The 23,452-nt window shown below is 42.2% G+C and overlaps 1 protein-coding gene across 2 annotated transcripts; it reads right to left on the bottom strand.

Moving 5' to 3' along the window:
* Positions 1–137: 137 nt before the first annotated feature.
* Positions 138–22,718, bottom strand: MAML1 (mastermind like transcriptional coactivator 1). 2 transcript variants are annotated; one of them, XM_030283622.4, is made up of 5 exons: positions 21,968–22,718; positions 11,852–13,249; positions 9,649–9,909; positions 6,638–6,752; positions 138–4,484 (listed from the first exon to the last, which is right to left on the bottom strand). In XM_030283622.4, exons 1-5 carry the CDS (start codon positions 22,334–22,336, stop codon positions 3,493–3,495), a joined length of 3,135 nt encoding a protein of 1,044 aa, XP_030139482.2. In that variant the 5' UTR covers positions 22,337–22,718; the 3' UTR covers positions 138–3,492. The 2 variants fall into 2 exon arrangements, with proteins under 2 accessions (XP_030139482.2, XP_030139481.2); XM_030283621.4 differs by having other exon boundaries at positions 11,852–13,252; positions 21,968–22,717.
* Positions 22,719–23,452: the final 734 nt, after the last annotated feature.

Genomic DNA, 23,452 nt, shown 5'->3' with positions numbered 1-23,452 from the left:
GCAGAATTTGAGCCTTAGTAATAAATAAGCTGAACAAAATCTGTATGTTGGGATGAATGGAAGAAACCACCTTACTAAGAATGACAATGCTGAACTCTGCTAGGCTCATGCAAATGTATAAAGTCACACCATGTATATTTAATACACTAGCAAAATATTTATTTTATAATGATAAAACAGAAGTGAAGGATTTCTTTTTGGTGTGCACCAGTAATAGTAGTAAAAGAATAAGGGGATTAATGGACTCTTTATACATTTCAATGACAAAAATTCATAAAGGTTAGCATCAAATTCAACTGTTCTCCATTTACAAGCATAAAACTTACCATAATACCCCCCAAACACATATATAAAGAATTATAGTTTTAAAATCTATAAAAAGTAAAAAATATACAGTCAGAAGATCTAACTCTTATTCAAATCTTTAATATAAAATTGTAAACATTTATTTACACAAAGGAAATGTGTATAACAAAATTTTGAGCACCCTTTTCAATTGGATCGTGGTTTTTGGAAGGCAGTGGATGTTGCACAGTGACACTCTCACCTTGCCTGCCCAACCAAAACCGCAGTTTATAAATAAAGCCATGGGCGGCCGGCTGGGTTCAGTTCAGGGGAGATTGGTTTTATTGCTCTGAAGCTGCAGCAAATGGAAAGCCCGAGTGCAGACACAGACAGTGACACGTTACAGGGCACCAGGGCACAGCCCAGCCCTGCCCATGCACCCATGTACATCCAAACCGTATTTTCATTTCCATTGAACTGTTCCAACCTTGTTCCAGTGGCACCACGTTCTGTGCACAGGGACCAGAGCCAGGGGCTGCTTGGATCCTGTTCACACACAGAGACCAATGGGCATTATAAGCCAGTTTGTCTAGAATCACACCTAATTTTACTCCAACAGTACCATGAAAAGGCCCTGTCACCAAACCCAGATACCTTCCTGAACAAACCCTCTGGTCAAGCAGAGCAATATCCACCTTAGCTTCCAGAAACAGTGGAGGAAAGAGCACACCTGCCTTTTCCTGGACATTTCACTGGATTGCCTTTTTGGTAGTAATAATGCAAAGAGCAGATGTTCTTTTCCTCCAATTAAGAAATCACAACTGGATGGATTGTATTTTGACTTATTCAGAAAAAAGTCTGTGTGCAAAATCTACTGGAAAAGAGAGCAGATTTCACCACAACCTAAACAGGGAGAAAGAAAATCTGAATCCTACTACCCTGCTATTTCTGTTAAGTGTTTGTAAGGGGGAGAAAAAAACAGTGACATGTAAGGATGTCACTCAAAATTGAGGTCCCAAGCACCCCCAACAGGAAGGGAAGGCACACTGGTGCAAAATTAACTCTTAAAATTAAAAATACAGCAAACACTCCTTCCCCTGCCATTGCTAGTTTATATCTATACTCTTCTAATGACACTTACCTTGGACCAGTTTTTGGTTTAACTTAATAGCAAACCAAGCTCACTAGCTCTTTTCTTAGATTGCCAGTATGAGAAAAGCTAGCATCAGTTATTTCCATCTCAACTACTTATTCTAGAAAATATCAGAAGTGTCAACAACCAAAGTCACCAACACCTTCATCTTCCCATCCAAAGACAATCTCTATGCTATCTTTTCAAAAGCTCTATGAGGGATTAAGCCTGCTTCAGTGAAGTTTTATTCACTGCTCAGAGGTGGGATCCACTGATCAATGCACATCTTTCATCAACAGTTCAACGTGATAAAATAGCAAACCTGATCAACAGAGCTGAATTCATCCACACTAGCTAAGTGTGCTGGACAAACCATGTTCCATGCATATTTGGAAAGGGTTAAAGTATTAGTGTTAAAAAAGCAGTTTTCAAAAGTGCAAATTGTCTCATAAAGGAGATGTGGATACAGTAAAATATTTTCCTTCTTTGAAACCAATGATATCTTTCCCTTCCCTTCACTCCCTCTGGGAAAAAACCCTCTCTCACAATTCTGCAATTCAGAAAACTCCTGGAGCAGCCAGTCCATGTTGAAGGAAATTGTTTTTAAATCACAATGCTGGGTTTGGTTAGAAAGTTTAGAGGAGTTTTCCAAGAAAGTGGATTTAGAAAGGGAAGAGGTATTTGTGCATTTAAAACAAAAGCTTTCAACTTTATTTTCATTTTAAAATAAGCGTTAAGGCAAGGTGGTTTGTTGGTGGATAAGGGATTTTTTTTGGTAGAGAGTAAGGACTGTGGAACATTGACTGTTCCCATTGTGGTTTTTGTCCTTTCTGGGACCAACCCCAACATATGGATAAGAGATCTCCTTGGGCTGAGCTGAAGAACAGCATCTGCTTCAAGGGATATTAAAAAAGTAAATCCACCAGTCTATAGAAATATTATTAGACTTGTAAGCCAGTATTTAAAAAACCAAAGCATTTAAAGGGGGAGACTTCCACACTGAAGCAACCCTGATACAAGTATTCTCCCAGGCTGCCTGTGCTATTATTGCTGATAAGGACTTTCCACCTCCCAGTCAAATTCTTTTTTCCTCATTTTTATCCTGAAGTGACAAAGTCTTGTGCTCATTGCTAACTTTGGGGGATGAACTGATCTCAAAGGTTAGTTTTACTTTTTACAACAAAGAAAACTAGATGAGCTGTCATGAAGCAAAGCCTTCATTTAAATACAACTACCTTTGGAAATAAGTTATGAAGAAACAGGTGCAAAGTAAATGGCTTTACAATTCATGTTAAATCTACTATAGTTTAAACGTTCTCCCATAAGAAATTCCCCCTTTAAACACAGCAAGGTACAAGCCAAGAACTGTGCCTCTCTACAACAGAGTGCAAACTGCAGCTTAAAAGACTACAATCTATGAAAATGACTATCTAGACTAACTGGCCAAGTTTTAATACTTTTTCTCATCTATTACCAGCATCTAGAAATATTTACTGTGAAATACCACTTGCTTACTAAGAGTACAGGCACATGCTTCAGCAATGGGGAAAAGAAACAATTCCAAACATTTTGCAAGCATACTCAGGTGCATACAGCCTCTTCTCAAACAAAAATCAGAAGTTTGATGGACAGTACTATAACAGCATGTTAAGCTATGAACAAATAATTATTGCAAGTAATAGCTGCAGACTAAGCCCTAAACACAATTTGTGCAACTATTTGCGTTCTTTCTGCACTAGTTCTGTGGAACTTTTGTTTTTAAATAATTAAAATATTTAGTCTTAGAACACTGCAAGTGAGATTTCTGGAAGGCTGGCTAGGACACAGTATTTTTTGACCTGTTCAAGTGTGCGACTCCTCAGAGGCCGCAGCCAAAGCGCACTCCTCCTGCAGACCTGCTTGGTGCGCTGTGACCACATGTCAACACTCAGTGAGAAGCAGCTCCAGTCTTTTTCCCAACCATTTACCTCTAATGCCTGAAAGTCTCCTCAATGCCACAGGTTTTTTGGTCCAAGAGTTGTTAATATCTCATGAAATAATTAAAAAAAGTAGAACCCCCCGCCCCCGGCCCCATTTTAATGAGTTCCTAACAACTCATCCAAATCGTTCATCCACTCCTCTGAAGTCCTGTTTTTCAGCAAAGAGTCTATCAGATCTGTGTCACCAGTTAAGTTCTGAAGTCCATTATTGCCTGACTGGCTGCTGTAGGCGAAAGGCAGCTCCTGACTGGTTGTCCTCACAGGGTACCCTTGGCTACAGTGGAGGTTTCCTCTGTTGGGAATTTGCTGATTTGGGTTCTGGTTGAAAGCATTCAGGTCTGGAACAGTCTGGCTGATGCCAGGCAAGACTTGCTGGGAGGGTACCTGCTGCTGTGCGGGCGGGTTTGTCCGCGGCGGTGCTCCCAAAGAGGACGACAGCATCTGCCCAGAGACGGCAGCGTTCATCGAGGTCATGGGCCTGCTGGTGCTTAGGCTTACCTGAGGCATTCCCTGGGCAAACTGCTGGTTGGACATCTTTAGATGTGTTTGCTGCATGTGGAAAGAGGAATTGGCAGTAAATGGTCCTAACCCACTGTTTGCTTGTGTCTGGTTGTTAATATTAGGGATACCTTGGTGTTGCCAAGATGGATTTTGAGCCCCCATAGCAGCTGGTACTCTTGCCATCTGTGGCTTAGATAAGGTTGCATTCAGTGCACCTTTACTGTGCTGCTGAGAAATACTTGAGTTTGGTAAGGTGTTCTGCCCATAGGCAGCAGGAACAGCAGCAGCCTGGCCCAAGCTGCCCTGTCTCTGCATCGGGGTCTGTCCATTGGCACTGGGAGTCGTGTGCTGGGAAACCATCTGGCTGATGCCAGGTGCCAGGTTGTACAAACCCCCACGCTGCATGTTCTGCATGCTGGGGTACTGAGACACCCCTCGCTCCTGTTGGCTGGAGCCCGACTGCAGTGGAGCAACAGGAGCATGTCCAGGTCCCATCTGAATCATGTTCTGGCTCTGAGGAAATAGCCGAGGACTACCGGAGCTGGACTGTCCCAAATTACTGACCCCGGGCATGGCTGAAGATGACCCTGAAATACAAAGAAATATTTTCTTCATTAAATACCTCAGGTTCAACCACAGCCAAGCCAGGCTTGTAGGCACAATAACCCAGAAGAGAGATGCAGCTGCATTTGTATAAATTTGACCTCTGCAAGCAACACACAGAGAGCAGGAGTTTAATTAAAGAGTGTCAACTGTGGCTCCAGTTAGCACCACCACCTTGATCTCAAACACAGATATGCCAATGTCCTAAAAAAATATGAATACCACTTCTAAGAGTTCAGCATCACTAATTTAAAAAAAAGTTATGACTTTAAAGGCAGGATTCTGATATTTCTTTGTAACAAAGGTAAACACATATACTTTGAAGTGCATGCACAATTTACTAAGCTGTTAAAAAATACATCTTATTGCACACACACAGTGACAGTCCATGCATACACAAGAGTGCATCTCGTATTATACAAGTGTAGGGTTGCCAGTTCCACATTTTCCCAATTCCAAGAATATCTTCTATTTATCTAATATAGAAATATCTAAATCAGAAATTTCTGGTCAAGTATCTTTAGGATTTTCACAGTAAAGTATTCACTATGTTAATACGCAGTGCTGACAGCAAAGCAAGGTGATTTGGAAAAATGTCTTCTCAGCAAACCAAATACAGTCCTTTGCTATTGCAATAACAAAGAGTTTAAAATTTCTTCTTGTAGAAGAAACAGCCCCCTATCTGAAGCAAAAAAAACCCAGAAAAGCTCTGTAAAGTGTAGTGCATGTAACACCCCCCATTACTTACAGTCAATCAGGGGAAACCTACCTACACTAATAATTTCTCTATTTTCAAAACCAAAAGTAAGCTGCAGATTTTTTTTCATATTTTATGACAGCTGAAAAGTACTGGCTCTCCATTATTACTAATATTCTATTTGAATAAAAACAGAATTATCAAAAATAAATTCAAATTATATTGAATTAATTATCAACAAAGTACATCATAAAAACATCACTGTTGAGGGAATGGATGGATGGGGGAAGAGTCTTACTGTGACAATATTTGCAGTGAAGAGACAGCATACATATCAGGATTTAAGATGCAAAAAATAGCTACAATCATCATCACAAAGAAAAAATATTTTAATAGTACTGATATTCATTATAGCAAAACCTACTTTAACAGTTGTATGCCTATCTTTCTGTAGAAAAGTGGCAAGATAAAAAATATTTCAGTGCAATAGTTGAAGGGTGCTACTGATGCCTGCATTAGCAGGCAATCCTTTCGTATTGGCATTGAGTTTTTTCAGTTAAGTAACAAAACCCAGTTGTAGCTGCACTTGACACTGCACAGGCATGAACAATGCCAGGGTGAGGGTATTACATTTCCATTTGCATCTTACCCCTTCAGTATTTATTTCTGCAGGAATATGGAGAGTAAGAAAACAAAATGAAGGGAAATTTTCTTTTAATGTAGACTTATAAAAAAAGACAAGTGGCTTCTTGATGCCCTGTCAAGTAACAGCTTTTAAGGTAAAAAGATGAGCTTTTATTGCTTTCTAGTTCTTCCACATTTTTGAAGCTATTCCAGCTGAACAGTTACAACATCTTTTATTTAACAGAATTAATACACTACAGATATACTAAGCTGCTTCTCATACAAAAAACCCGACATAGGACACTTCACATGTAATGAGGAAAATTCAAATTGCATTCCCTTTTAAAGGTAGCAGGGATAAAAATGTTAGAGACTTTTAAACTCATCCTAGAAATGAGAGAAATAATACACCACTTCTCTTCCTTTAATGAGGGCCTGTGATAGATACAGGCAGTAGTGATGTCAGGCTTCAGAAAAAAAACCCTCTGAATCTAATTATATCAAAGATATAGAGAATTTCCAACCTGCACAGTGAAACAGAAGTATAAAAAAGGCCTGTAGAACAATGAAGGCACTTAAAAATTTTACTTATTTCCCAAACAACATTAAGAATCAGAAGCTTAAGTTGTCCCAGATACCTGTAACCAGGGAAGCTGTTAATTTGCAACTGAATCAGAGTATAGGTCAAGAGCTTTTAAGGTAGAGTGACATATAATAAATGAATTTAAAGCTATCCAATCCAGGAAATTTGAAGATACCTTGTTTTTCACTCCTAGTATTTTTTCTGCTATTGTTTCAATGGCCATGTTTACTCACCTGTGAACTGTCCAACCTGCTGCTGGTATGGATTCTGTGGCTGATCCTGGTACTGGGGTGGAGGCCGCGTCAGGTGCCGCTGCAGCTGCTGCTCCTGCTGCTGCCGCTGCTTCTCCTACAAAAGGTCCAATGCAAGACAATTTGAAAACTCATCAAGCTTTTCCCAAGGGCTATCTTGGAGAAAAACAAGTTGTCTGTATACTTTTATGCACAGCTGGTAATCAAAGGGGCTTCTGCAGCCCTACAGTTACTTCTGACTTTGTTCTCAAGGCTCAAACACAGTCAGTTTAACCTGATGAGTGACAAGACCGGATCTCAGAGACAACAGCATGCGCTACAAGAGTCTCTGCAGTGCATGTCTGAAGCCTTTCAGAGACTGAAAATCTGAGATGTTAGTCTCCTCATCAGTAACATAATCAACAGGCATTTTTAGGAATATTCTAAAGACAAAAAGGGGTACAGGTACAAAAAGAGCAGAAGTGAGTGTATTAAAAAAACCCACATTTACTTTTTTGGTCTTTATTTCCAAACAATGTATTTTAGACCTCTCTTCAGAAATAAATAAAAGTTAATGTTAGAAATATCAAAAACCAAACATGTAAATATTTTCTAGTCCTTGTCTGCAAACATGAAAAGACACACACAAATCCATATTCTCATAAATTGTAGGTTTTCTTAGAAGATTATGGAAAACTGCAGAACTAAGTCCATAATAGAAGTCTACAAGTTTTGCAACCATTGTTTCAAACCACTTTCTTATCAACACACTGATCAACAGAATCAAACCCTACTCATGATACAAAATTGTGCCTCTTTAAAATAAAAGCAGATTCAACCCACACCTATTTTATGATCAAACCATTTTAGAAATAAACCAAGCAAATTTTCTATTACAAAACTTTGGAGGAAAATGAATTTAAACTCTTGAGGGGAATGTAGATGTAGTGACAGCAGGCACAGATTCTGACAGTGTTAAAACCCATCTGGCTGCTTTTACAATATGAAATGTATCAGGCACAGCATTTCTGTCTCTTCTTCTGTAGATACCTTCAGCCAGACTGAAATTCTGACATAATCAAGTAGTGATACAATGCACACCAACCAACTTATCCAAAAAGTTACACAGAACACAGCAAGGGACAGAAATTCCCTTCCAAGAGTATCAGGCTGAAGACACAAGCCAGAAGCCTTTACAGAAGAGACTGGTGCAATGTAACAAACAGCAGATACACATCGCTACCACCCTTCCCAAACGTCTCCAGCTGCGAAGCTGTTGAGACATGCACAGGAATGAAGAGGGCAGGCTGCTTGACAGAGGACCTACTGCTTGCAGGACCAGTCAGACCTGAAAGAGGCTGACCACGGAAGCCAACAAGAGATGCCATAGCTCTGACAGAAACTAAGAACTGCAGAACTTGGCCAGGAGAAAAAAAAATTAAAAATACGCAGAATGCCAAGTGAAAAGACAAATTTATAGTGGCAGGGAATGGCACTGGACTACCTGAAACTACAAGTCTCCTGCAACGTAGACATCAGCAGATTCAGAAATCTTCTTGTAAAACTACATCCAGTATCATGTGTATGCAAAGAAACAAATATCAAATCAGAATGCTAACAAGACTGAGCTTGACTAGGCAGCACAAGGCCAACAAATGTGGCAAATGCAGTGTCTAAAGCTGTTCAACTCCAAGGCAAAGCCACTTCTTATTTGGGATCAGAGTCCCAGCATCACTAGAGAAAAATGGAAATTACAGAAGCTAACTGTAGTTACCATAACTAGGACATGAATGAAGTTATTTCCATAATACTGATATTTACTGCAGCAACATGTGCTGGCAAAGCAGAAGCAAATAGACAGGGAAATAACATTTCAATGCTATGTTTGAGATACGCTACTTATCACCTCCCCGCTCTTCAGAGAGGTCTGACACCTGTTAGTTCCATTATTGTCCTAAGGAAATCTACTGGGCCACAGCTCTAAGAGCTCTAACAAAGCTCTAATAATCACCATCCACCAGACATGCAAAAACACAAACAGGAGGTCACACCCCATACTACCTTTCTCCCCACCTGCTCTCAAAGAATACCTAATTGTTAACATTTTGGAGAGTCATGATCACTCATCTTTGACATTTGATATTAACATACATGTCACCAAAGACTGATGGATTTACTAAAAAGTATTCTAAGCTTACAGATCACGACTCATAGAGAATATGTGATTTTATTGAAGATTTGGGCATTTTCTTTCAGTCTTTAATAATATAATTCCCCCACACTATTCTCTTAGTCCAAATTGTTTTAACCCAAATATCAAAAACATATCCTTACCAACACTCATACACTACCAACCACATTCCTATGTTTTGTCTACACTGGCTCCAAAACTGAGGGTTTTTTTCTGTCATCTCTATTAAGACCTCAATTTCATCAGGATGTCTCTAGGTGATAAAAGAGCCTTTGGCTAGGACTTGGCACAGCCATAGCTCCACAATACTGCAAAGTCTACTACAACCCTCCCCACAAAATGGGCTGTCATACATTTTCTGTTCAGGGGAGACTATAATTTCCTTCTTTCTTAAAGCTTCTCATAGGCAGATGATTCAAGGAGACTTTAGAGCACTTTTTAGTACCTTACAAGAAGGCTGGAGGGGGCAGGTGTCTCAAAAGGGCATGAAGTGATATAGCAAGGGAGAATACAAGACCTCCATCTGAAGGAGGTTAGGTTCAATTTAGGTATTAGGAAGAAATTATTTACTGTGAGTATGGTGAGGCACTGGAACAGGTTGCCCAGAGAAGCTGTGGCTGCCCCATCTCTGGAAATGTTTCAAGCTTGGAGCAACCTGGTCTAGTGGAAGGTGCCCCCTGACTATAGCAGAGGAATTGTAACTGAGATGATTTTTAAGGTCCTTCCCAACCTAACTATTCTCTGATTCTAAAACATCAAATGCTATTTCATGCACCAAAGCAAAGCAGCACAAGCTAAAAAACAGATAGCTGGCCCCTCTCACCTGTTCTGCCAACAAATGCTGCTGCCTCTGTTCCATTAGGAATTGCTGCTTCTGTTGCTCCATGAGCAGGTGCTTTTGTTGCTGCTCTCTCTGCTTCTGCTGGTCCATCAGCATTTGGTGCTGCTTCATCACTGCTGCTTGCTGCTGATAAGCTGAGTTGCTGTGGTTACCTGCCATGGAGACATTTGGAGCCTGGGCACCCACCCCAGGGCCCGGGACAGAAACGGGAACACGAGGAACAGTAGGAGTGGGGTTCTGATCCTGCAGAACATAGGAAAAGTGATAAAAGTTACAGAAATGCAGTAACTTCTTCACATCTACACAGCGCCAGACACAGAACTGCCACAGAAGCTCCACAACATTTAGGAACAGAAGCTTTAACTCCATTCTCAAAGTACTTCCCAATTTCCTGCTCAAACAGGTGAATATAGGGTGTGCTTTTTTCCAGGCAGGTACAAACTGCTCTTCAAACACCCCAGCTTCAGTTTATTTTGGTAGCAGTTTTTCAAACACTACATTTTATATTTTTGTCATACAAAGCATTTATTGAAATCCTGCCTCTTCTGTCAACATCTCATTCTGAAAGTGTTTGTCTCCTATCCTAAAGTTGCCTTTTTTAATATCACAGAATTTACTATTTGCAGGTGAAGGGGAGAAGGCTTCCACTGGGCAAAACGGATCTTAAAGTATTTTTCCAGCAATCCAACCATCACCATGCACCACAGACAAAAATACTACTAGAGATAAGTCTAATAATATTAGTTTTTCTTAAGTGTGCATTTTTTTGGCTTTTTTTTTTTTTTTTGAGACTGGAACTTGGGATAAGCAAAAATAACATGGAACATTCAAGATCTGATACTGCCCTCTTAGTACCAGCAAATCCCTTTGAAATTTGACAGTTTCCACATTTTAAAGCACAGTTCAGCCTCATCTCTAATTATACAAACAAATGTTATGTTCAATTTAAGCATTCAGCTAATGGGTTCAGCTGTTTGTTCTCACTTTTCAGTTTCATAAGGAATCATGAGCCAAATACAAGGAATGCTGCACTAAGTTGTTCTGTGTGCAAGCTTTTGAGATATTCTCCTGAAGCTTTCATCAGTATTTCTGTTAGTTCAGTGCAAGTGTGGCAGTGTAGACACAAGGTCACCCTCATGATTTTCAGTGAGAGGGAGACGTGACACACACATTCATCTCTATCCTTCTTCCATCAAAATGCTGTTAGACTGTTACTTCTGCCAGCCTTCAAAGAGATTAATTTTTTTTATGAAGTACACATTGATCTCAAATTTCTATTTGTACACCGGTGTGGCCTTTATCACAGACTAATCAGAGCTTTTTCACTGGTTCTCTGTTTTGTCGAGGGAACATACAACTAGAGTTGGATCTGAAACAGCTTTTGCTGGAGGAACTTTAATCAAATACCTTTTTTTTCAACAAGCTCTCTTGTATGTGCATTGCAGGTACATGTCACAGAATCCAATGAGTCTATACTTCCGCCCACTACTACAGAAATTTTCACCTACAGCATACCTGCAGTAACAGTTCTATACAAGGCAAAGGAGCACCATCTGGAATTTTCTGTTACAGGAAAACCTGAAGCATATGCTTCAAGCAAACAAACATTACCATTATTCATTCTTAATGATATATTTCTCTCTTATGCCATGCTTCCCCAATGCCCAGAGACTTAACCAATAAAAATTCACAGAACTGAAAAGCTCCATGGAACACCCAAGAAATCAGGAATGCAGCCCTCACTTCCACCTCTCTGCAAAAGTAGGTCTTTTAATAGTAAGCCAACTCTGACACAAGTAGGGACTAAAAACAAGGTAAAGAAATCAAAGCTTCTTTGAGAACACTGTGTAACACTGCAGTTTTATACAAGTTATTTTAGTCAAAAGTTTACAAAGCATCTATTTATCTTTGAAAGTAGAAGCTTCTGTGAAGCACGACATAATTTGTTGCCCACAAAGTATATTAAGCTGGAAATCACATGTTACATGACCTAGAACCCAGTATTAAAAACTGTCCCCAGTGGAAAAAAGACCTCATGGTTCTTGTCTAAGATTCTTGTATATAGGATTTTTCTCTTTAAAATCAATGAAAACATTTGAAACTACACCAAGGAATCTGCATTCCAGCCTTACCTACCCAACAACCTTAAATCTGCTACTGAGCAAAGGTAACTCAGGACATTCACCTGACCATGTGGCAGTCTGTAGGCAATGTTTCCAGGCTTGGGTTTCAACAGGATCATCCCATTTTGGTCATCACCTACATGGGACAGTGGTGGCTGCTGGCGCTGCTGGATGTACGCCAGCATGGGAGTCTTGTTCTGCCCAGGCACTGCCACCCCCTGCTCACACTCTGCTTTGTAATGGGAAAGAGGTTTGGTGTTCCCATAGTCTAGCATAGAGCTTTGACTGTTCACAGGGTTCTGGTTCAAGCTGTTTTGCTGATGACCCAAAATGTTCACATGATAATTGCCTCCAGGTCTTGGTGAGCTTTTATTTCCCAAATTAGGCATCAGGAGTTTCGGATTGCTGAAATCTGGCTGATAAACCGATGGGCTAGTAGGATTTTCCATGGTATATGGGACAGCCAGTGGACTGTGGGAAGCCCCAGGCTGTTGCCACGTGGACATCTGATTTGTTTGGTGGACTTGTGAAGCTTGTTGCTGGTTCTGCAACATCTGATCTCTCTTCTGCTTGGCAGCAATCTGCTGAAGTTGATGAGCAGAAGACATTTCTTTGGCACTTCCTGCACACTTCCCAGGTAACAACACAGGCCTCTGGATGTTCTGAGAGTGGTTTGATGCCTGCATCATGGGCTGATTAGGATTTTCAGTCATTGACTGACTGGAAGGCTGGAACATAGCCTGAGAACTAACAACCGTTGTAGAAGTGGCACTTACAGGTACAGAAGCAGCACCAATAAATGCTGAACCTGAAGAAGTAGATCTAACCTGGGGAGATCCCAGCTGTTCTTGTTCAAAGGGTGCTGGGGAAAACTCAGTCTTTATGTTAATATCTTGTGGTAATGGAGTCTGTGCAGCTGAATTTGAAGAATCTGCATCTTTTTTGTCTTCAAAGTCATCATTAAAGAGATCCTTCATGTCTTCGTCGGGCACTGATCTATTGAGCTCCTCAATAAGCTCCTTCCATTCTTGCTCATTTAGATTAAGATCAGGCATCAGGTTATTCTGAGATATAGAACCCCCTGCTACAGGATTCATACAGGGAAGCTCATCTACAGGCTCCTGCTTCAGCTCTTTGTTCAAACTCATAGGAAATGAATCATCAGCATCACCACCTCCATTCATCTGCAGGCTGGAATCTGGAAGACACTTCTTGCTGATGCCATCAAGCCCCATTGGATGTTTCCCATTAAGTTGCAAAGTATCACCAGCACCAGATTTCTTGTCAAGATGATGGAGTGGAGACACAGGGGGCATTCCATTGGAAGAACCACTCACTCCCAGACCATCCTCACGACGCAGTTTCTTGGACACAGAAAACACATCACCATAGCCATTCTGCTGGTCACCATTCTGAGGGGAAGCAGCACTATCAAGCTTTCTCTTCACAGTCTCATGGAGCTGCTGAAAAAGAAAAGGAATATTTTAGTTATGTAGTTCTATGTTACACAGATCTGGATTTTTATTTCCCACCAGAACATCATCTTGCTCTGAACTAAACATTTCAGAAAAAAAAATCAAAGATTGGATCTTTTTTTTGTTAACATTTTGCTTTACAAGTCAGCACATGAGATTACTTCCTCACTATAATCTCTTAGAGAAATTTTTAAAAAAATATGTACTACTTTAAACAGACACCTCCTCCTTCAGACAAAACTAGAAGCTGCCATGTACTCTGATAACAACAAGAAGTTGAAAAATGGCTGTGAACTGGAATATATTATGATTTTTCCTACTCAAAAGGAGAAAAACATTAAATAATGTTAAGAATCGAATTTCAGATGGGAATAAAAACCTTTATTCTATTTGATCTATGCACACATACAGTATAATTTATTTGATCTATGTACACATACAATATAATTGTTCCATGAGACTCTTTCATAAAAGTCTCACATTTAAATATTTATAAAGCAGTCTCACATTTAAATATTTAGAAAAAATGAGTAATTCTCTTGTGATAATAGCTTTTAGAGAAGATCTGTGTATATAAATTTTGTACACAATCACACTTTTGGCACTGAAGCAAAACCAATTTGTCACTTAACAACCATTGCTTCCACTTGTGGAAAATGCAATTCAGAGTTCAGCCAGTTCTATCACAGCAGAGCAAGTTCATTCCTTTCCTATTTTCTCCTGAAGTATTTGCCAGCTGCTCTGACCACCAGAGCCCCAGGCAGCTCCACAACTGGCCTCTCACAGAGGGTGAAGGCACAGATTCTCTTTCTCATGGTGCCACCTAGAAGCGACCAGTGGCTACAGCAGCAGCTTCACAGCAAGAGCCAGAGCACCTTTGTTCAACTTCTGCTTCCTGCCAGCATTCTTGCAAATATAAAGTTCTTTCTACTGACCTCAAAAGCATCTGAAAACAGAATTCCTGCACACATCAAAGGTGACTGTAAACTTTTCCTTCCCTCGGGTGCATTCTGTAAAAAAATCTGAGCTTTGCTGGTGCTGGAACGCTCCACCAACGCAGACAAACCTGCAGGGCAGAGACGCTGCTCCAACAGCGTAGGGAGCTTGAAGAGGGAACTGCCATCAGCTCCCGACCTGAGTGAGGCACCTTGGTGCATCTCAGCAGGACACCTGACAGGAATCTCCACTAAGAGCCACCTATCTGAGCTGTGGCTGTGAACAACAGCCCTCTCAGATGGCAGGAAAGCAGCTCATCAAACAAGCCTCAAGGCAAGTATGGTTATTTTCATATTACCTGCAGTCTACACAAGGCAGTCCACTAACCCCTGGGGAAAACTCTCATCCAAGGAAAAACGGGAAACCTCAAAATCTCAGCATTCAAGCAAGAGGCTGGATGTAGGGCCAGAATACATTATCAGAAGAATTTTACACACTTGCCTGAGCAACAGCAGTCTTTGATTCACAGACAGGACTGATTCACAGTTAATTGTTTCTATTTTTTTTTAATCATCTACATCTACAGTGAGCTGATCTTTGGGGGCAAAGAAACCCAAGACCATCTGTTTAATTCCTGCACAGGATAATAGCAAAAAACCCTGATTATTTGTTTAATGCTTGCATAGGTAACAGCAAAGCATTATTTTTATCTGTGGGACAGACTCGAGCTTCCCTGGAGACTGTGATCTTTGAGATGGCTCATGGAAATAGCAGCTGAGTAGCAAGATCAGCAGAAGACTGAGTAGGATGAGGTGAGGTGTACATCTGGAGAGGAGGCTGGAACTTTGAAATCTCTTAACTTGAATATCAGGTCCTCAGTTTGGAGTAGCAGCTCTCTAGTGATTTTTTCAAATACTAACTTGAAAGAATAACAGAAATTTACTTTTTTGTAAAAAGGCAAAACAACAGAAAGCAAAAACCTCAACTCCATCACAACATTTGGCTTTCAGCATTTCCCACTGTTTACTTCATACTCCCACTAAACTGAAGCTCAAGGTGGATGAGTAACTTGCCCAAGGTTATATGATGAGCCAAATTACTCAAAGTTTGGGAATGGGTCCTCCTTAATTCTAAATAGTAGGGGAAAACCCCACTCCCTGAAAAGTTACATCAAAATAATAATTTCATTTTGTGAACTACACTCACTGCAGTCCAGAAAAAGATACAGACCCCTAATATCCAGCTCAGGAACTCTCAGATCTCTATGGATTTTAACAGTCATAACACTCAGATATCTGATCCTTGGAGACATTTTGACTGTAAGTTGCTTGAGACAAAATCCTCCTTTCACCTAAAACTGTATTCCTTTGGGGAAAAAAAGGAGATTAAGTTCCTTCCCAGTTTGTCTGTGTCTATCCAAATAATCTGGTCTGAGGGGAAAAATAACAAGCTGCATGTGAGATACAAGTCAGACTGCAAGCTATCTACATATCAAGCTGCTCCAACAGAGTTCTCAAGGCAAGAAAAACCTGTTCTCTTCTGCCAAAACTCAGGAAAAAAACCAACACACGAATGAAGTAAAGCATAGCTTGCTACTCACTAAGAAAACCCCTTCAGCTTTAATTTTTTGTTCATTACCATCCTGCAAGGCACAGTGTTCCCCCAGTACGCCGTCCATGGTTTCCTTAGCAGAATCAATCAATTTTATTTGTAACTGACCCAATCATTTTCACTGTCACAAGATCAGATACAGAAGTGTCTTCTCATTTTCTCAGCCTATTCAATTTTCCAACAAAAGACGAACTTTCGAGATCACTGCTATCTAGCTATGCCTAAAAATATTACCCCAAAAGCATTTATCTGAAGTATTTATACCAATATAAGAACAGTGCAAGGCAGGGGATGTGAGCTGGCCTCGGTCCTTTGCCCAGGACAGGACAGAGAGCTTGTCAAAGAGCAACCGAGGGGCCACAGGCTGCCCCTCCTCTACATCACAACACCTGAGCTGCATTTTATTCACGTGAGCAGAACACACAGTCCCCAATACGGTCATAAACACTTCCTTGGCAGGAGCACACATGCTCAACTGTGCATTCCTCATGCACAGAACACAAGCTGACAAAACCCAGGTGGCACCCATGACAACAAAAGGTGTCCAACACAGCAGCCTCTGGCCATGTAACTCACACACAGACAAGGACACAGGCCCGCAATTCCAGAGATGGATGCCTGCCCAGGCAAATGACAAAGCTTCCAGCAGAAAACAGAGAGCACACAGAGCATTTTGAGATATTCAATCTCTGTCTTAAACCCAACAGTTTTACCACAATGGTGCTCAGCCCTACTGTGGTCTCACAGCAGGGGCAAATTGACTGACTTCATAAAAGCTGTCCAGAAACTTCTACAGAAGCCCAACAATAAACTAGAAAAGCTTGAAAACTTAATCTCTTGCTAGTCTGTTAGCATTGGCAGAGTTCAAAACTTCAGAGGCCAGGGCAGTGCTCTCTTACTGCCTTGGTGGGAAGGGGCATGAATCATTGATCACAACAGTGGTACAAAGCTGTTCTGATTGGTTTTGTTGGGGTTTTTTTTCAGGTTTTTTTGTTTGTTTGTTTGGTGTTGACTATTTTGGTGTGGACTTAATGCCTGAAACTAGATTTAGATAATAATCTGAAACACACGACATTTCAATACATTAGAACTAAACAGGCACGAAAGTTTAGATCACATTATTTGCTTGAAGGCAAAACCCCCTTTATAATTCAGAACAGCTAAACTGAGGACAGTCAGTTAAAGTCCTTTTGCAAAAATCCAGTACTTTGCTACACTTTGAGACCTGTAACCGAAGATGGTAAATACATATATATATATATACAAACTGTATGCAGGTTCCATTTAAAAAAAAAAACAAACCACCTCATGAACATGGCAGAAAAGAAACTTCTTAAAAATCTGGTACTCATACCGTACCTTTGAGGATCTATAATGTTCTTATTTAGCTTTTTAAAACATCTGTTACAGAGATTTGAATATTCTTACAGGATTCAGTAGAACTTCAATCTTTTGTGTTTTATTTCAAATTAGCTTACCATTTCAATATCAGAATTAACTCTACAAGAATTTGTTCAGATATAAAAGCAAGAGAAATGTAATGCTGGACATTTCCAAAGAATAAAAGCTATATTAGACTACAAGCATAATAAAAAACTAGCTCAAATATGGCTCCTAGCAGTCTCACCTAGAAGGGGAAACTAGATCATAATACATCCATTTTTCTGCCATGGAAGTGGCAGTACTGCAGCACAGATAAGCCCCCATGTACCAGAGTTCACAGTAGGTGCTCTACAGACACTGATTCTTCTCCCCTTTCTCGCTATGGACAAGGGCAACAAAGATGACAACTCCTTAAGCTGGAGGAATAACAATGCAAATACCAGACATTGTAGTGTATGAATTTTGGATAGAAAACACAATATTCTGACTACACACCATAGTAAGAACTCCCCCTTTACTGTGCATCTACCCTCAGCTTCCCAAGTTGCATTCCCCCTGCAAAGAAAGCATTTTATTACCCAATGTGTTCCTGCATTCCACTGTGCTGTCAGAACCAAACTGCTGGACTCATTTTAATTTTTACTTTAATTCCAGCAGACTTTTCTATTTGGGTGACTGCCTGCTGGAGTGAAGAAGGGCTGTGGATAGGCATGTCTATAAATATCCCAAGCCTGCATTAGTCACAAGGGGCAGCTTCTGCTACAGGAATTGTTCTGCTGAATCAAAAAAACTCCTGTGCCTTCAGCTGCAATGCTGGATCCTCCACCTCACATGAACTTAAACAGCAGCAGCAGCTCAGTCACTCCCAGATCCTTACAACTTTGGATCACTGCATATCTAACTAATCTGGTAAGGGAAATGTTTCAAACATAAAACAATACCTCACAGAGAATTAAAAGGAGACAAAGAAAAACCTGTCTGAGTTGTTGGGCAACAAACTATCAGACTTGTCAGCAAAAACAAACAATGGTGGCAAGACTACACTGCACCATAGCTATATATAAATAGCATGTAAATAATTTGCTATCTTTGTGGTAAAACATAATTTCACAATTTAACACCCCTATACCACAGCTTACACAAAAATGAGGTCTTCTGAACTGTTAGAGTGCCAGCCTGAGCTTTGTTAGAGGAACATCAGTGCACTTGTCAGTACACTATGGGCAATCTATTCCCCTTTAATTTATTACTTCAGGTCTTTTAACCAAGAAACACTGCATTGCTCTCCTTGGACTTCAATTTCATTTAAAACTGTTTACTTGGTGCCTATGCTTAATTTAGTATTTAGCTAATATTAATGCAAAACATCTATCACTCCCAAATAAATGCTGCTCTTCAGCTTTAACACAAAGCATTCTCAAGACAGGCCACACTGACTCGACTTCTGTGCTCATTCCAGAAATACTGTTTGTGGTTTTGTGGCAGTCCTAGACAAAGCAAGCTCTCTGCACAACAACTGCTCTCAGGTGAGGAAAAAAACTAGTAAGAAACAGGGAGCAGCTCTCCTTCCAAGACACCACATCATAAAACAAGGAGTGGAGATGAAAATCCAGATCTTTGCCGTTCTCCTCATTCACATGTCAATGAAATGCCTTCTGTTCAGCTCAGCCATACACTGCCTTATTGTCTATCACAGAAATATAAGGCAAACCTTTCTCTTGCAGAGAATTTAAACACCATTATTCAATGAACTTTCATGTATCAGAACCTGGCAGAGAAAAAAATGTTCTAGGAGACAAGCCCCATCTCTTCCCAACTTCCCTGTTTCTCAAAAATGGAAGATTAACACAGCAAACACATTATCCAAACATCAAATGCCCTCTACTTTGAACACAGCCTTAATAATGTCATGTTAAACAACAGAGAGACAGAACAACAGAAATAGGAAATAGATGTCAACATTTGGATTTCCCATTAAATAATGGTCTGGAAGTTTTTTAGAAGTAGGAAGCTAGGAGGCTTTTCAACATTTTTCTCAAACAAAGGGCAGACCTATGTGATGCACAAATAATCCAAGGTGTTTCTGTATCAATATTGTATTCTCCCTGTTTCTGTAGCTCAAATTTTACAGCTGCTTAGTAAGAAAACAAGGAAGAATCTACCCCTTACTTCTGCCTGTAAGCAAGATCCATCTAACTTCAGGATCTAAACTAGAGAAAAGACTAATGGAAGAGAAAATATCTGATTCTGTCCATGTGACAAATCATACAAGACACTAAGGAGGAAGTGGCGGTGCCACTCTCTTCCCTGTGACTATTGTGGATTTACAGAAGGTGCTCTGCAGACAGCACCTGGAAATGCCCACATGTCCACATCTGGGGCAATGCAGCTTCATGTCCTACTGCTACAAGTCCTCACAAAAGCCTTCACCTTTACATGAACTGCTCTCTCCTTCAGGGACCAAAATAAATGCTTCATTAACAGTGAACATGAAGTACCAATTTCCAAGAGCAGATTCATATGCAGCTTCACAGAAAAATCTGGACCTTTACAGCAGCTACAGCTGATATAATGCATGTTGCACCGAGCTAGCAGCATTCTTTGGAAAGGATGTGTCCAGGATGTTCTAAAAGATAGTTCCTGTGTTCATCCAAACTTTATTGAACACTGGAAATCAAGCCCATGTCCTTCCCACTCAAAGCACATGCTTGGTCTTGATAATGTCAACATAATGGGTAGAGGTAAAATACCAACCTAGAGACGGACCTTCTGGGCCAGAGGAATTAAATTAGCAGCAGAGGTGGTGGTGGTGGTGTTGTGTTTTTTTCCAAGACTTGAATTACTAAGCAAACCAACTTTATACCCCAGTAACGAGGTGATGAATCAGCAGCTGCAATTAAGCTCACAGTCATGGATCCTAGGAAGGAAACAGCAGGCCAGCCCGAGGAAGAGTCATTCATACACTAAACCCCTCTTCTGTTGTGTAAATTGGCCACTGGCAGCAGCTTCCTGTACAAGGGCTTCCCCCAAGATGTGCAGGGCACTTCAGAACCTGCTGCTGCTGAGAGCCCTCATTATAATGGATGCTAATTAGATCAAATCCACATCCAAAGTGACTTAAGAGAAACAACACGAATGAATTTCTTTCTTTTAGAAGACCAATATGAAGTCGTGTGGTGGCAGTTTAAGCAACAGGATTTGACATGCTAAAGAGCCCTGAGTGTAATGAAAATACACATTATTAAGGGGTAGAGCCCCATATGCAAAAAGCCAAAGAGCCCAGCAGGAAATAAACAGAACCTCCATCAAGGTTTTAGATAATAAAAACCGTGTTTGATTAATTTTTGTTTTGACACAAGTTTACATTCAAGATCAGTCTGCTCAACAACAACTAACTGTAAAGTTTTGTAGAATCAGTGTCAGGAATGCACAAGGTTTCCTCTCTTCCTCAAGTACCTTCCTGTAGCAGCCCTCTGAAGTGCTCTAACTGTGTCACAAGGACTTCAGTCTTCTCAACAGTCAGCAAGTCCTCGAGTCTTATAGGTGTATTAGCAAGAACAGAAACAATTCAGCTAAGTAACACTTTCAGTTCATCTTGTAAATACTACAAACTGCACCCAGGCTGCCTAGTGCTGGTCACAACAAAGATGACATCAATAAATCCCATGTTTCAGTATTTCACATTATGTCCTGGACACTCAAGTATACAATAAGCTCTATTGTGATTCTATTTTAAAAGCAGTAAATGAGGCCCAAGATAGAGAGAAGTATATCCTCCTTCCTTTCTAATCCAATCACATACACAGAACACCCTAAAATTATTATTTATTCTATATATTAACTTGGGAATATCTGCAGTTAACCCAGTGTCCCCTTTTAAAGACTTAAGAGTGCTACTGAATAATTTTCATGCAGGCCACCATTAAAAAATACCTGATTTTAAGGCAGACAGGTATTAGGCCAGGCAGCCTTTAAGAGGTTATCCTACTAACCTACATTACTGACACATTAGCACACAGCAGTATATTTAAAGGGCCCAGAATAAGTTAAGCAACAGCTATCTTGATATACAAACAGGGCTATGTGAATATGTCCTGACAACCAGAAATGCTAGAGAAGCCAGAGAAACATTAAGATTTTGAGCTAAGCCAGTTTTTAATGGGTGGAGTGGGATTCTCATAGTGTTCACACCCACTAGAGTGAGCAGCAAACAAGCAGCTGCCTTTCCACTGAAATTCTTTCCAATATGAACCAGAATTAACAGACACATTGTCTTAAAACTCCCCCCAGTAATAAGCATATCCTTATCAAATGACTCCACAAAACCCTGACACCCCAAATTGAAGACTTAAGCAAGCAAACAAAAATCCAAAGGCACCGCAGCATTAATGCCCCTCTGACAGTTTCTGCAGGGGCATTTTAGGTGAATTAGCCAGAAATATGATTCACAAAATACTCTGAATGATTTAAGCATCACAGAAATACTGCCACTGTCCCTACCCCACCATGCCACAGTTTTTATACACTCTTCCAGCGTGCAGAAGAGACGAGTGAAAACAAAACAGCCCTTATCGGCTGCGAAGTTGTAACACAACAGACAGAGTACTCCGCAAAGCAGCCCCAACCCCAGCCCTCGCACCGCAGGCCACCACAGCAGCGGCGAGAGCTTGTTTTCCTTCCCCCATCCCGCTCCAGACGAGCGGTCCCGGCGCCAGCCGGGCACGACCGCCGGTCCCTCCCCGGCCCCAGCACCCGGCCCCGGGCGGCGCTTACCGCGATCAGGGCGCTGCTGCGGCCGTGCTGCTGCTCTCCGCTCGCCGCCTCGCCGTCCAGCCCGTTGGCTCCGCTCCTCTCGGCGCTCCCCGCGGCGGCGGCGGGCGGAGGGGGCGCGGGCGGCGGCGGCGCCGGGGGCGGCTGCCGGTGTTTGCCGGCCCGCTTGGCCTTGGCCTGCAGGCAGCGCTGGTGCAGGGCGAAGGTTTGCTGGCGCTCCAGCTCCAGGCGCTCCGGGGACACGGCCTGGTAGCGGGACTCGCAGGCGCTGTGGTGCCGCCGGCAGAGCTCGATGCGCCGGCGGAGCCGCTCCATCACCGCGCTGTGCCGCGGCACCACGAACTCCGCCATGGGGCAGGGGGGCAGCACCATGGGCCGGGCGGCGAAGGGGCGGCCGCCGCCGCTCACCGGCTGCTCGCTCCGGCGCCCGCCATGGCGGGGCCTCCGCCGCCCCTCCCGCCGGCCTTACCTGCGCTCCCCACCGGGATCGCCCCGGGTCTTCTCCCCGACCGGCCCGGCGCCCGCTCCTCTCCCCCCCGCCCCACTTCCTCCTTCTGCCTCGAGCCTGGCGCCGCTCCGCTGCCCCGCTCTCCCTCAGCCCTGCCCGCCGCGCGGGGCCTGGCGGAGCCCGCCGCGCTCCCCCGTCCGCCGCCCTCAGGCGCGGGCCGGCCCGGACTCCCGGCCCCCCATTGTTGTCCGCGCCGCCGCCATCTTGAAATTGTTTTTCCCCTCCAGAGCCGAGTTAAGAATAAATGGGCGGAGCTTCCTGGGTGGGGGATACGTCACGGCGCGCGGCGCGTCACGAGCCGTGACCGACGCCCTTCCCAGCCAATAGGAGGGCGCGGAGGCGCGAATCCAGCAGCGGAGGCGAGCTGGGGGCGGAGCTCGGCGCGGTTTAAAGGAACAGGTAGGGAGGGGCGGGGCGACAGCGGATCGGCCAATCACGGCTCGGGAGGCGGAGCCGCGGGTGATTGACAGGAGGGGTGGGCGGGAGCAGCGAGCCCGGCCGGTGCCGTGTCCGGCCCTGCAGCGGCAAAAAGCCGCCAGAGGAACGGGTCACCGCACCTCGCCCTGATGAAGACCGATCCAGCTTTGCTAATTAGACAAAGAAAACCAACCAGATTTAAGTTTCTTTATTGATTAGTTTATACATTTTTTTTTCAAGTTGCTTCTACAAGTACCTGTTTGAAATGGACATGAAATCACAGTAGTGTCCAGAAACACTTAAAAAAAACCCAAAAAACAAAAAACCAAAAACCCAATCAACCAAAAACCCCTTTCACAAATCATGAGGCAAGAGACGTATAACCATCAGTCTGGGATGAGCAGAACAGTCACAAGCCCCATGTCTGTACCCACAGCCTCAGTGGAGGAGCTGAGTTTGTGAGGCAGGAGTAAGGGAAGAGGAAGAGAAAACCATGGACAAGTAGTCACTACTTGCAAGAAACCCTCCTCAGGCCCAGGAGTCAATCTCAAAAACAGACATTC

The sequence above is a fragment of the Taeniopygia guttata genome, chromosome 13, assembly GCF_048771995.1.
Source record: "Taeniopygia guttata chromosome 13, bTaeGut7.mat, whole genome shotgun sequence".
NCBI lineage: Eukaryota > Metazoa > Chordata > Aves > Passeriformes > Estrildidae > Taeniopygia > Taeniopygia guttata.
Note: the sequence above shows the minus strand (reverse complement) of the source record. Positions and strands in the feature narration are given on the sequence as shown.

What these genes read in the sequence shown, in the direction of transcription:
- MAML1 (XM_030283621.4), bottom strand. Translation starts at nt 22,336, where the DNA reads ATGGTGCTGCCCCCCTGCCCCATGGCGGAGTTCGTGGTGCCGCGGCAC. An exon ending in ACAGACTGCCACATGGTCAG is followed by an intron (nt 9,910 to 11,851) that starts GTGAATGTCCTG and finishes TATGTTCTGCAG; the next exon opens with GATCAGAACCCCACTCCTAC. An exon ending in GCAGGTTGGACAGTTCACAG is followed by an intron (nt 4,485 to 6,637) that starts GTGAGTAAACAT and finishes TTTGTATTTCAG; the next exon opens with GGTCATCTTCAGCCATGCCC.